Here is a 14,477-nt window from a genome sequence, read left to right on the forward strand (position 1 = left end):
AAAATATGTTTATGTGTTACACAATCAGCAGCAACATTTCCAGAACTTAAAAAAGAAATCACCCTCTAATCTTTCCGCACCTGCTGCTAGTCCCATTTCACGTACGAAGGGACATTGTCGTTTTACATTAACAGTTTGATTTAGGTCTCTTCCATAGCAAACATGTCCCTCAAGAACAATTTTAATGTTCTTGTTTAATAATCCACATCTGTCATTTCTGAGTCTGTTTTGTGTAGGAGTCAGGAATGTTGGGGGCTTGTGAGCAATTACCAGGGTACCTGTGTTCTGGGGCTGACAGCTGCTCTCGATGTTTTGTTTGCTTTCTAAGGCCTCGATAAGTATCAGGAGAGCAGCTGCCAGGAGGAACACTTTTGCTCCATGTGTGTTTGTGAGGTAGCTCCCCAATTATCCAGGGACTGCTCCCAGCCATGCCTGATCCACAGAGCTGGCCCCACAGTTCCACACTCAAGCTAACTGATGCTGTGGGTCATACCCAGCAGTGATGGGGGTTTGTGGGGGCATGCCAGACATTTGACATGATCCCTTCTGTAGCTTTTGTGTCTTTTTTGGCCCCTAAAGCCATGATTTTATTTTATTTTTTTGATTTTTGGATCACACCCGCAGCGCCCAGGGTTACTCCTGGCTCTATGCACAGAAATCGCTCCTGGCAGGCTCGGGGTACCATATGGGATTATGGGATTTGAACCACCGTCCTTATGCATGCAAGGCAAATGCCTTACCTCCATGCTATCTCTCCAGCCCCTAAAGCCATGTTTTTATATACTAACATTTAATTTAATTTTTTTATATACTAACATCTAATTTGATTTGTTTTGGGCCCATATCCAGTGGTGCTCAGGAATTCTGGCTCTGCATTCAGAAATCTTACCTTCCTTGGGAGTTAGGGGGGGCCATATGGGATACTAGATCCTGAACTTGGGTTTGGCCACATGCAAGGCAAGAGCTTTATCCACTGACTATACAATCTCTCTAGCCCCATATATTCTAACAGTTTTAAATTGCTTGGAATGTACATTTATAATGATGCTATCTCTATATTGTCTCAATCCACACATCAGACAGGTGTTTTGAAATAAAGAGATATTTGGAGGTTGGTGGGATGGGTGCCTGAGGAAATTTTAAAAAATATTTTGCATATTATGAGTATAGGGGCCAGAGCAATAGCACACAGCTAGAGTATTTGCCTTGCAAGTGGTCACCGATTTAATCCCCGGTACATATGCTCCCCTGAGCCTCCCAGGAATAAGTTCTGAGTACAAAGCCAGGAGTAACTCGAGAACTGCTGGGTGTGGCAGCAAATTATGAGTATAAATGAATATAATTATGAGTATAGTGAGTCATATTTCCTGCAATCATGTCTACTGCCTTGATAACAAGCGGGTCTCACAATTCTGTCCCTTTTCCCAGCGCGAGTGCATCTCTATCCACGTGGGACAGGCAGGGGTCCAGATCGGTAATGCATGCTGGGAGCTGTACTGCCTGGAACATGGGATTCAGCCTGACGGCCAGATGCCAAGCGATAAGACCATCGGCGGTGGGGACGACTCGTTCAACACGTTCTTCAGTGAGACAGGGGCTGGCAAACATGTGCCCAGAGCGGTGTTCGTGGACCTAGAGCCCACTGTGGTCGGTAAGCACTGGGGCAACCTGGTGGGAGTGTGGGTGCAACGTCATCTCACATGCCCTAGAAGTCCCTCTGCAGAAGAGACAGGACACGCAGGCAGGGAAGCCACATTTGATGGGGTGAGCAAGGCCAGTGCTGGCAGGAGCGTAGGACAGAGGCCCTCTACCTCAGGAAACCTGAGGGGGAAAAGCCTCAGTGTTCTGGGCACTAGCGATAGCTCAGCCCCAGGAACCTTGCCCCAAGGTCCTTCTTGGTATAGGTACTGGCCCCTCTGCTGATTGGGGGCCTGACCTGCTTTGAGACAAGAGGAAGGCAAGAGTGCACAGTGCTTGGCTTCTTCCAGGTGAGAAGCAGATTGGCCCCACAGAGAGCTGTCAGAGTGGCCTTCCAGTGGCCCCAGGGATGAGAGGTCGGCGGCCTACAGCCTGACTAGTCACAGAGCGTGGCCCAGCACAGCTGCCTGGTAATGGCCGTGAGACCTAGTGCCCCAGCAAGTGTGTAGGGTCATGTCTGAGACCGCAGAGCTGACACCCAATGGAGAGGCCATGGACCCTGCCTGGAAGCAAAAAGTACCATTGACCAGCTAGTCATCCAGAAATGATTTCACAGGATCCATGGGATCCCCAAGGCAGACCTTATTTGATGGAAATGCTCCCTCTATGTGTGGGGTTCCCAGAAGGCCCAGAGTCTTCAACACGCATGTTGTCCCTCTTGCAGATGAAGTGCGCACAGGGACCTACAGGCAGCTCTTCCACCCGGAGCAGCTCATCACCGGGAAGGAGGATGCAGCCAACAACTACGCCAGGGGCCACTACACCATCGGCAAGGAGATCGTGGACCTGGTGCTGGACCGGATCCGCAAGCTGGTGAGGAGAGGCCAGAACGGGCCGGGCCAGGGTGGCGAGTCCGGGTGTGAGTGGGGCAGGTGGGGCGGGCGGGGATGGGTCAGCGTGGGCCTGGGAGAGGGGTTGTGTGGTTGCTCGGGGCTCCACAAAGATGCCTCCTCACCTCCCTGCTTCCTCCCTCCTAGGCGGACCTGTGCACGGGCCTGCAGGGCTTCCTCATCTTCCACAGCTTCGGTGGCGGCACAGGCTCCGGCTTTGCCTCCCTGCTCATGGAGCGCCTGTCGGTGGACTACGGCAAGAAGTCCAAGCTGGAGTTTGCCATCTACCCGGCCCCGCAGGTGTCCACGGCCGTGGTGGAGCCCTACAACTCCATCCTCACCACGCACACCACCCTGGAGCACTCGGACTGCGCCTTCATGGTGGACAACGAGGCCATCTACGACATCTGCCGCCGCAACCTGGACATCGAGCGGCCCACCTACACCAACCTCAACCGCCTCATCGGCCAGATCGTGTCCTCCATCACCGCCTCCCTGCGCTTCGACGGGGCCCTCAACGTGGACCTGACCGAGTTCCAGACCAACCTGGTGCCCTACCCGCGCATCCACTTCCCCCTGGCCACCTATGCGCCGGTCATCTCGGCCGAGAAGGCCTACCACGAGCAGCTGTCCGTGGCCGAGATCACCAACGCCTGCTTCGAGCCGGCCAACCAGATGGTCAAGTGTGACCCTCGCCACGGCAAGTACATGGCCTGCTGCATGCTGTACCGGGGTGACGTGGTGCCCAAGGACGTCAACGCGGCCATCGCCACCATCAAGACCAAGCGCACCATCCAGTTTGTGGACTGGTGCCCCACTGGCTTTAAGGTAGGTCTGGTGGCAGCCCCGGCCTGGAGTGCAGCCCCTTTGCAGAGACTGTCCTTGCTGGTGGCTGCTAGGCTGCAGGGGAATATGCCGAGTAATTAATTCCAAAGTGTGGTATTATGATTGTTATATTATTCTGTGGTTGAATCCTATTTTACTGGGGTGTGTGTCAAGGCAGTTGATACAGGCAAGTAACCCAAGGGCTCACACATGCAAAACTTGTGCTTTACCACAAGTTTGAACCACACATTGATCCCAAAATGCTCTAGTCCTTTCCAAGTACCTTTTAGCTTACACACACCCTGTATTGTTCCTCGGTTAGTCTTAATAGTCTTTTTTTTTTTTTTTGTGGGGGGGGCCACACCCGGTGGTGCTCAGGGGTTACTCCTGGCTGACTGCTCAGAAATAGCTCCTGGCAGGCACAGGGGACCATATGGGACACCAGGATTCGAACCAACCACCTTTGGACCTGGACCTGGATCAGCTGCTTGCAAGGCAAACACCACTATGCTATCTCTCTGGGACCAGTCTTAATAGTCTTAATAGCCTCTGAAAGCCTAAGAAGCTGAGGTGCTGGTCTGGCTGCTGTTTCTCTCTGCTGTTCACTGAGTACCAAAGTCTGTGGAACTGGTTTTTTTTCTTTTTATGTTAGAAATAATGGGTTTTGGGATCAAGGGATAGTACTGTAGGTAGGGTGTTTGCCTTGCACATGTCCAACCTGGGTTTGACCCCAGGCATCCCATAGATCCCCCAAGCTTGCAGGAGCGATTTCTGAGTGCAGAGCCAGGAGTAACCCCCAAGTGCCATCAGGTATGACCAAAAAAAAAATTGGCTTTAGAGTTAGAGAGATAGAATTGTGGATAAGGTGCTTGCCTTGTACGTGGCTGGATTTGAGCCCCAAGATCCATTCTTGCCCCTTGAACAGAGCCAGGAGTAAGTCCTAAGCACCTTTATGTGTGCTCCTCAGCCCCCCCAAAAAAACTTGGTTTTTAGGTTTTTATGTGGCTATCTACCACCTGTCATAGTTGAATTTTCTGGAACATTTGTTTTCTGTAAAGAGAACTTTTTTGTTTTGGGGTTAGAATGCCAGGCTCCGGGCTCAGTGCCTCCCATGCCTAGGTTTATTCATATAGTCTGTGCTATCTGTTCAAAGTCCTGATTCACAGAGGGGTTTGGGGGCCATACCTAGTAATGCTCAGGAGTTAACTCCCCACTCTGTGATCAGGGTTTACTCCTGGCAGTGCTCACAGGGATTGAAACCATGTCAGCCACAAGCCAGGCAAGTACCCTACCTGCTGTACTATATATCTAGCCCTCCTTTTTTTTTTTGGGGGGGGGGGGTCACACCTGGCGGTGCTCAGGGGTTACTCCTGGCTCTCTGCTCAGAAATAGCTCCTGGCAGGCACGGGGGACCATATGGGACACCGGGATTCGAACCAACCACCTTTGGTCCTGGATCAGCTGCTTGCAAGGCAAACGCCGCTGTGCTATCTCTCCGGGCCACTAGCCCTCCTTTCTTAATGTAAAAGCATTACACACACACCTGCATTTTTTTTTTTTTTTTTTGGTTTTTGGGCCACACCCGGCGGTGCTCAGGGGCTACTCCTGGCTGTCTGCTCAGAAATAGCTCCTGGCAGGCACGGGGGACCATATGGGACACGGGGATTCGAACCAACCACCTTTAGTCCTGGATCAGCTGCTTGCAAGGCAAACGCCGCTGTGCTATCTCTCCGGGCCCCACACCTGCATTTTTAAGGCCTGACAAATGCCTAAGGTGTTTGGGATGTGAGAAGTTGTCAAATGTGTTGTCTTTTCCTACTTGGAAATGCTTATTTTTGTGACCAGAGAGATAATACAGCAGGTAAGGTGCTTGACCTGGATGCAGCTAATCTGGGTTCAATCCCTCACATCCCATATGGTCCTAGGAGCACTGCTAGGAGTGAATCCTGAGTGCAGTCAGGAGTGATTCCTGATCATCGAAGGGTATGGCACCCCCCAAGAAAAAAACCTGAAATGGCCTAGCTTTCTTTCTGTCTAAATGAAAGTTGTTGAACCTGTCAGCCTCATCTCTGAGGTATAAAAATGACAGAATGGCAGGGGGTCACACCTGGCAGTACTCCTCGTTCCACTCAGGGATCATTTCTAGTGTTTATGAGAACATATGCCAAAATAAGACAAGCCCTTAATTCTCTATATTACCTCCTTTAATCCCAAATTGACAGATAACTTGGGGGGGGCAGTTTAGGCCTCACTCATCTGTGGTCCAGGCTCTGTATTCAGGAATCATTCCTAGCACTGCTCAGGGGACCATATGCAGTGCTGGCTTGAGTCAAATTAGGGTTGATTATAGTAGCCTTATTCCCTTGCTGTCTTCCCAACCCCAAACTGACATATTTTTTTATTGTTTTACTTCTTTTTTTTTTTTTTTTTTTTTTTTTTTTTTTGGTTTTTGGGCCACACCCGGTAACACTCAGGGGTTACTCCTGGCTATGTGCTCAGAAGTTGCTCCTGGCTTGGGGGACCATATGGGACACCGGGGGATCGAACCGCGGTCAGTCCAAGGTTAGCGCAGGCAAGGCAGGCACCTTACCTTTAGCGCCACCGCCCGGCCCTGTTTTACTTCTTTTTTTTAATTTTTTATTTTTAATTATGAGAACAAAATGCAAAGAAAGAGGACAATGTAAAGTTACAGTGGGAAGATAATTACCCATAAACAAAATTCTCAGAAGAAATTCCCTTGCTGACACCTTAATTTTGAACTTTTAGCCAAAGCACGTTAAGAAAAATAAAACAGAAACCGTGCACAACTACTTTGTCCCTCCAGTCCCCAGATTGTAGTACATTATAACATTTCTTAGCAGTACACATAGCAATCTAAAGCCATAAAATTTATGTAACTCCTTAAACATTGAAGGCATAATATTGCTTTTACAGTTCCATGCACATGCATATTAGTTTAAGTTAACCTCAAAAGTTTTTTTTAAGGGATTAGAGCTAAAGGGGCACAGTAAAAACAGTGTTAGAGTGGCAATTATTGTTTGCATAGGCCCACCAAAATATGGGGGGACATGGAAATGAAAACCGTTTGCCTAAATACAAGGACACCCTACCCCTGAAGTTTCCTGGCATAAGACCAACTCTAGGCTCCAGGCATACTAGGTTGTCCAATCCCAAGTCATTGTAGTGCCACCAAATTGACATTTAAAGTACATCACAGAAGTAGATAAGAGTAAATAGGGTTGTTTTGTTGTTGTTGTTGTTTTTGGGTCATACCCAGCAACGCTCAGAGGTTATTCCTGGCTCAGAAATCGCTCCTGGAAGGCTCGGAGGACCATATGGGATGCCGGGATTTGAACCACTGACCCTCTGCATGCAAGGCAAATACCATACCTCCATGCTATCTCTCCGGCCCTGAGTAAATAGGTTTTATGAGTATGAAAATACCCTGTGCCCTCCCCCTTCCACCACCCCGCCCTCCTCCCCTCCCATTCTCTCTCCCTTTCTCCCTTTTAAAAAAGAGAAAAAAGAAAATACCCTGTAAATCTTACATAGGCGGGGGTAGAGAGACAGCATGGCCGGTAAGGTACTTAGCTTGCATGTAGTCAACCTGTGTTCAATCCCCAGCCTCACATGTAGTCCCCTTAACACACCCAGGTGTGGCCCAAACACCCTTCCCAAAAATGATCTTACATAGGAGGCTTGAAAACCTTAGAGGCTGTTAGTTGGAGTCGATGTCTTTCATTCTTTGTTTAATTACCAAGCTCTAGATGAAAGATGAGAAAATGTTCTTTCATTGTGGCGACCTTTGGGAGAGGGAGAGACAGTGTGAGAGGTGCTGCACCTTTCAGGGTTTCCTGAGTTGTGTTTTTTTTTTTTTTTTTTTTTTTTTTTTGGGCTATACCAGGAAGTACTCGGGGTCATTCCTGGCTTTGTGCTCAGAAATAGCTCCTGGCAGGCTTGGGGTACCATATGGAATGCCAGAGATCAAACCCGGTTCTGTCCTAGGTCAGCCATATGCAAGGCAAACTCCCTACCTCTGTGCTGTCACTCTGGCCCCATGTTTTCCTGAGTGTTTTAATCCTCTTGAGGTAGTAGGGAGCCTGTTTATGAGGAGTAAAGGCACCCAAAGCTCCACAGCTCCTGGTTCAGACCTAGCAGACCATACTGACCTTTCAGCAAGTGCCTTCTGTCAGTCCAAACACATTATACTCTATTTCCTTTAATAGCCATTTGCTTAGTGTTCACACTGCTCGGTGCAGAGGGTTAAAAAGTTGAAGTCCTGGGCCCGGAGAGATAGCACAGCGGTGTTTGCCTTGCAAGCAGCCGATCCAGGACCAAAGGTGGTTGGTTCGAATCCTGATGTCCCATATGGTCCCCCGTGCCTGCCAGGAGCTATTTCTGAGCAGACAGCCAGGAGTAACCTCTGAGCACCGCTGGGTGTGGCCCAAAAAAAAAAAAATTGAAGTCCTCTTCCTCCTTTTTTTTTTTTGTTTTGTTTTTGAGCCACACCTGGTGACACTCAGGGTTTACTCTTGGCTATGTGCTCAGCAATCACTCCTGGCTTGGGGGACCATACGGGATGCCAGGGTTTGTCCCAGGTTAGCCGCGTGCAAGGCAAACTCCCTACATTTGTGCCACCGCTTTGGTCCCCTTCTTCCCCCTTCTTATGATATGGACAACTTTAAGAGATGCTTTCTCCACACTCAAGCCTATCATGCATGCCTCTTATTACATGGTGACATAGGACAGACCACGGTTTTTTTTTTTTTTTTTTTTTTTTTGTGGTTTTTGGGTCACACCCGGCAGTGCTCAGGGGTTTTTCCTGGCTCCGTGCTCAGAAATTGCTCCTGGCATGCACGGGGGACCATATGGGACGCCGGGATTCGAACTGATGACCTTCTGCATTAAAGGTAAATGCCTTACCTCCATGCTATCTCTCCAGCCCCCAGACCACGGTTCTATCCCCCAGCATCCCATATGGTCCCCCAAGCCAGGAGCGATTTCTAAGCACAGAGCCTGGAGTAACCCCTGATGTCACTGGGTGTGACCCCCCCCCCAAAAAAAAAAGCCCAACAACAAAAATAGAACCTTAAATTATATAGATAAAGGTATGGTCTGGGTGCACTTTTCTCTCTCTCTTTTTTTTTTTTTTTTTTTTGTTTTGGGCCACACCCAGTGACGCTCAGGGGTTACTCCTGGCTATGCGCTCAGAAGTTGCTCCTGGCTTGGGGGACCATATGGGACACCAGGGGATCGAACCACGGTCAGTCCAAGGCTAGCGCAGGCAAGGCAGGCACCTTACCTTTAGCGCCACCGCCCGGCCCCTACTTCTCTCTTTTTTATTTCCATTTTTTTTGGGGGGGGGTCACACCCAGAAGTGCTCAGGGGTTACTCCTGGCTCTAGGCTCAGAAATCGCTCCTGCCAGGCTTGGGACCATATGGGATGCCGGGATCGAACCAATGACCTTTTGCATGAAAGGCAAACGCCTTGACCCCATGCTATCTCTCTGGCCCCTGGGAGCACTTCTCTTAAGTGGGCCTAGTGTTTGATCCCCAGAACTTCTTGGCCTCCCCATCATTGCTGGAGGGGGCCTGGTAATTGCTACAGGTCCACCCAGAGTGAAAGTTAAAGTGAATGGTTTTTATTCTCTGATGTGGATGAATCCAGAAGTGAAATCGGCCTGGAACAAGAAGGTGCTGTTTTGCATGTAGCCAACCTGAGCTTGATCCTTGGTACTGCACATTTGGTCCCCCTAAAACAAACCAAAAGTGAAAGAAAGCATAGGCCAAGGATATTAAATGTTGATAGTTACTGTCCAAACAAAAGGATCAGGGAGCAGGAATCCGGGGTGCATGTGCAAGGAACAAAATTTGATCTCTGCGATGATTTCAGCTATCTGCAGCTCCCTGAACCCTTTTTGAGAAATCTTCTCAAAAAGACCAATTTTTCCATAGAATATTATTTAAACTAAGTTCACAGATACAGTTGTAGTTGATTTCTGGATCATAATCCAGGTGTTCACTCCTGGCTCCTCTGCTCCCAGAGATAATTTGTTAGGGTTTGGCAAACCATATGGAGTTTGTTTGGGATTAAGCTAAATTAGTCCCACGTAAGGCCAAATATTTGCCTTGCCTGCTATGTTAGTTTTCTGACCCCCACAACTAGATTTTAGAAACAAGTTACCACTTCTGAGGTCACAGCATAACTTCATACTATATTCTTCTTGCCTGGCAGGTTGGCATCAACTACCAGCCTCCCACCGTGGTCCCAGGAGGAGACCTGGCCAAGGTGCAGCGGGCCGTGTGCATGCTGAGCAACACCACTGCCATCGCCGAGGCCTGGGCCCGCCTCGACCACAAGTTTGACCTCATGTACGCCAAGCGCGCCTTTGTGCACTGGTACGTGGGCGAAGGCATGGAGGAAGGAGAGTTCTCCGAGGCCCGGGAAGACTTGGCAGCTCTGGAGAAAGATTATGAAGAGGTGGGCGTGGATTCTGTGGAAGCAGAGGCCGAAGAAGGGGAGGAGTATTGAACAGGGAGGGCCCTTGGCTGGCAGGGTCTCCTTTTGTACCTCCTGCTGTAACAGGTTTTCCTATTAAAGTTTCTGTATTGAAGCCTTCACTTTGACAAAATTGCCTGTCCAGGTAATTATTTTATAGGATGAGACAAGTCACTTAGGGCAGTCATGACCTTAGTTTGAAGCCCCAACACTACATGATGGGTTCCCTGATCAGTGCCAATAGTTGCTCCTGAGCACAGAGCCAGGAATAGCCTCTGACAGACACTGTCTCTTTATTGGGGTGGGTCACACCCAACAAAAATGAGAGGCTATTCTGGAGTCTGCTCAGGGATCTCTCAGGTCTCAGGGACCATGTGGTGATGAGGATTGAACTACGTTCTGTCATGCATAAGGCTAACACACTAAGCCCTGTACTATTACTCTGGTCCAAGAAATCAGACTTGTAAAAGAAATTTTCCATAAAACACATTTATTTATTCCTCTCAGAAATAATTGTTTAGTGAGGCTGGAGCGATGGCTCAAGTGGTAAGGCATTTGCCTTGCATGTGGCTGACCTAGGACGGACCATGGTTTGATCCCCCTGTGTCCCATATGGTTCCCCAAGCCCAGAACAATTTCTGAGTACATAGCCAGGAGTAGCCCCTTGAGTGTCACTAGATGTGGCCAAAAACAAAAACAAAAAAAAATAATTGTTTAGTATTCCAAAAGGTTTCAAATGACATGGCTGAGACATTTTGAGAAAAAGGTGGGGCTGGAGAGATAGCATGGAGGTAGGGCATTTGCCTTGCATGCAGAAGGATTGGTAGTTCGAATCCCAGCATCCCGTATGGTTCCCCCAAGCCTGCTAGGAGCAATTTCTGAGTGTAGAGCCAGGAGGAACCCCTGAGTGCTGCCAGGTGTGACCCAAAGACCAAAAAAAAAAGAGAGAAAAGGGCTTTGTTATTTTTTTTTTTGGTAGGGCCATGTACAGTGAGTGCTGTTCAGGAGTCAAACCTAGGGTGACTTCATGCCAAGCATGACTCCAGAAAGAGGCTTTATAGTTTAGGAGATGAATTGTGATTCTTGTTTTGTTTTGGGGCCACAACTGGAGATGCTCAGGGTTTACTCTTAGCTTTGCAGTCAGGAGTCAATCATGGCAGTATTTGGAGGAACATATGGGATACAGCGTTAAACCCAGGTTGATTTCGTGCAAGGCAAGCTCTGCTGTACTATCTCTTCAGTCTCAGAATGTCATTTTTATTTTCCTCTTCCAGTTAATCATATTTTATTTTTTGAAGACTTTATTTTGGAGCCTAGAAAAATAGCTCAATGGTTGAGACTTGCATGAGGGAGACCCAGATTTTAAGTGAGCACAGGTATTTTTCCCAGAGCACTGCAGTAGCAAATCCTGAACACAACACTGAGTTTACAGTGCTGGAGATTACAGTGAGGTGAGGTCAAAAATAAGTATTGAGCTTTTTTTTTTTTTGTATTGGACTTCATCCTGTAATGCTCAGGATCTACTCCTGGTTCTTCTCAGAGATCACTCCTGGCAGGTTTAGAGGGTCAGCCTTGTGCAAGACAAGTGCTGTACTATCATTCCGGCCCAATAAGCATTCTGTAGTTCTCCCAGTCTTGGCATCCTTTGCTTGAGAAGGTATGGTGTGCCGGATGATTGAACTGAGTATGGCCAAGTGCAAGAGACAGCAACTGGAGAATAGTAATCTTAGTGGATGGTGGACCAACTACTTTGTCTATGGGGTCTGGGAAGCACCCCATACAACAGCTCCCGATGTTCCCTTTATTTTTTTGTTTTGGGGCCACACCTGGTGACACTCAGGGTTCCTCCTGGCTTTTAGAGGACCACATGACACGCCGGGGGATCAAACTTGGGTCAGTCCTAGGCCAGCGCGTGCAAGGCAGATGCCCTACCGCTTGCGCCACTACTCCAGATGTTCCTTTGATGTGAAGACAAGGCCTTAGCTGCTTCTAGGCCTGCTCATGGTTTATTCATCCAGCCAGTTCCCGGGGGGGGTGTCTCCTTTCCAAAAGCCCACCCGAGTCTGAGTCTTAAAACGGTTCCATCGATCCGGGCGCAAGCAATCCTGCAGTCCCGGGTACAGTTCACCATGAAAGAATGAAAGAAAAAGCCCAAGGTTGGGGAGAGTAGAGTAAGCCCAGCTAGAGAGTCCTTCCTCCCGCTACTTCCGGGTGCCGCGCGCTCCCTTCGTCCGTCTCTATGGTCTCCACTTCCGCCGCGGATCACTTCTCGCGAGACTTGGGCGGCGCAGCAATGGCGACACCGTGAGTGCCCGCGGACGGGGAGTCCGGAGAAGGGGGCTGGTACGGGGGTGCGGGCGAGGTCAGATCGGGGTTGGGGGGAGACCCGGAGGCGACTAGAGCGGAGTCCTCCAGCTCGCGCCTCTCCGCAGATGCCGCGTCACTGCTCCGCCGCCGGCTGCTGCACTCGGGACACGCGGGAGACGCGCAACCGCGGCATCTCCTTCCATAGGTCAGCGCGCATGCGCGGTGGAGTTGCCCCGGGGGCGGGGCCGGGCGGGGGGGGGGACGTGGGGTCGGGGGGGGGGTCGATGGCTGCTCATGCGCAGTTAGCTCCGCAGGCTCCCCAAAAAGGACAACCCCCGGCGAGGCCTGTGGCTGGCCAATTGCCAACGGCTGGACCCCAGCGGCCAGGGCCTGTGGGACCCCTCATCCGAGTACATCTACTTCTGCTCCAAGCACTTCGAGGACACCTGCTTCGAGCTGGTGGGCATCAGGTGAGCACCTGGCCTAGTCTTGGGGGATCCCCCATCCTCTCCATAAGGCCACGGACCGACCCCTGGGGACGCTGAATCCGGGTGCTCACAGAGCTGCCATCTCTGCAGTCCTCCAAAACTGGCCCTTTTGGGGAGCCTGTTTGCAATCCCGGTCCTTCAAAACTGGTACTTTTGAGGAGCCTCTTTGGGTCCTGATCCTCCAAAACTAGCCTTTTTGGGGAGCCTGTTTGCATCCTGGTCCTCCAAAAGTGGTTCTTTAAGGGAGCCTGTTTGCATCCTGGTCCTTCAAAACTTACCTCTTTTGGGGAGCCTGTTTGCATCCTGCAGGCCGAGGTAGGAAATGGGATGGGATGGTGGTGGGCTCCCACACTGAAAGATGATCAGCTTCTGGTATTGGACCCCCCCTCACCATGCACACCTCAGGGTTCATACACCCCATCTCATGCTCTGTGCTTCCCTCCCAGCGGGTATCATCGGCTGAAGGAGGGCGCCGTTCCCACCATATTTGAGTCTTTCACCAAGCTGCGCCGAACCAGTAAGATCAAGGGGCACGGCTATCCAGACCTCAGCCGACTGCGGCGTTGCAGGAAGCGGTAGGTGTGGGGCTGCCTGTCACCCTGCTGAACCGGGCAGGGCATCATGGGACCTTGGGGCCCCGAACCCAACCCCTCCAATGTCTTCCCCCAGCTGCGCTGAGGAAGGAGGACCCACCACTCTGTTTCCATCACCTCCTCCAGCGGATATTGCCTGTTTTCCTGTGGAAGAGGCCTCTGCACCTGCCACTCTACCTGCTTCCCCTGTGGGGAGGCTGGAGCCTGGCCTCAGCAGCTCCTTCTCAGACCTCCTGGGGCCCCTCGGTGCCCAAGCGGATGAGGCAGGCTGCAGTGCCCAGCCATCGCCCTCACCGGAGCGGGAGTCGTCCCCCTTGGAGCCACGACCCGTCTCCCCGTCTGCGTACATGCTACGTCTCCCTCCGCCAGCAGGCGCCTACATCCAAAACGAACACAGCTACCAGGTGGGCAGTGCCTTGCTCTGGAAGCGGCGGGCTGAAGCGGCCCTGGATGCCCTGGACAAGGCTCAGCGCCAGCTGCAAGCCTGCAAGCGCCGGGAACAGCGACTGCGGCTGCGGCTGACCAAGCTGCAGCAGGAGAGGGCACGGGAGAAGCGAGCACAGGCGGATGCCCGGCAGACACTGAAGGAGCATGTGCAGGACTTTGCCATGCAGCTAAGCAATAGCATGGTGAGGGAGGGGACGCTGGACCAGGGTTGACGGAGAGCCTGCCTCACTGGGGCTTGGGCCACCCGCAGACTCCACTTACTAAGGGACCCGGTCATTTCCTTATTTACCAGAACTATGAATTGCCATAATAAAGTGGGTTCTAGTAGGACCTGTATGACTCAGCTAGGTGTGGGGTTCTCTGAGTACCAGGTTTCTTTTCCCCAAGCAGGGACTGTGGCTCTGAGGGGTTACAGGGGTTCTAGTCCTAGCCCAATATCGCTGGAAAGCTGAAGACAACCCCCTCTGTGCAGTTCTGTGCCCTGCCAGGCAACACAGTTCAACCTGGTGGGCCAAGCACCCTTTTCTTGGCCTCTGAAACCAACTTGATGTGAGCAAGCACTGTTTATCTGGAAATACTCACAGCCCATGTCCATACACAGCCTTGGTTTGGCTGGGGACTCTGCAGCAGGTCAGCCACCTTCCTGCGTGGCAGCGCAAACCCCCTAAACCAGGACCTGGATCGCCATCTTTGAACTGAGGCTGCCATGTGTATGGCTGCAGTGAGGCAAGCAGGTAGCTTGAAAGCAATCAAGCCTCAACCTTTTTCATTTTTTTGTCTCCAGCCACCA

At 50.8% G+C, this 14,477-nt stretch overlaps 2 protein-coding genes across 2 annotated transcripts; both read left to right on the forward strand.

Annotated features, from left to right (window-relative positions):
- The first annotated feature begins 1,515 nt into the window (after positions 1-1,515).
- Positions 1,516-9,885, forward strand: LOC126033730 (tubulin alpha-3 chain). The gene is made up of 4 exons (XM_049790740.1): positions 1,516-1,651; positions 2,363-2,511; positions 2,676-3,356; positions 9,589-9,885. Exons 1-4 carry the CDS (start codon positions 1,531-1,533, stop codon positions 9,883-9,885), a joined length of 1,248 nt encoding a protein of 415 aa, XP_049646697.1. The 5' UTR covers positions 1,516-1,530.
- Positions 9,886-12,099: 2,214 nt separating this feature from the next.
- THAP7 (THAP domain containing 7) lies at positions 12,100-13,947 on the forward strand. Its single transcript, XM_049790721.1, has 5 exons — positions 12,100-12,156; positions 12,285-12,364; positions 12,474-12,629; positions 13,094-13,222; positions 13,317-13,947. The coding sequence occupies exons 2-5, from the start codon at positions 12,285-12,287 to the stop codon at positions 13,897-13,899; spliced, it is 948 nt and encodes a 315-aa protein (XP_049646678.1). The 5' UTR covers positions 12,100-12,156; the 3' UTR covers positions 13,900-13,947.
- The last annotated feature ends 530 nt before the right edge of the window (positions 13,948-14,477 follow it).

The sequence above is a fragment of the Suncus etruscus genome, chromosome 17, assembly GCF_024139225.1.
Source record: "Suncus etruscus isolate mSunEtr1 chromosome 17, mSunEtr1.pri.cur, whole genome shotgun sequence".
Taxonomy (NCBI): Eukaryota; Metazoa; Chordata; class Mammalia; order Eulipotyphla; family Soricidae; genus Suncus; species Suncus etruscus.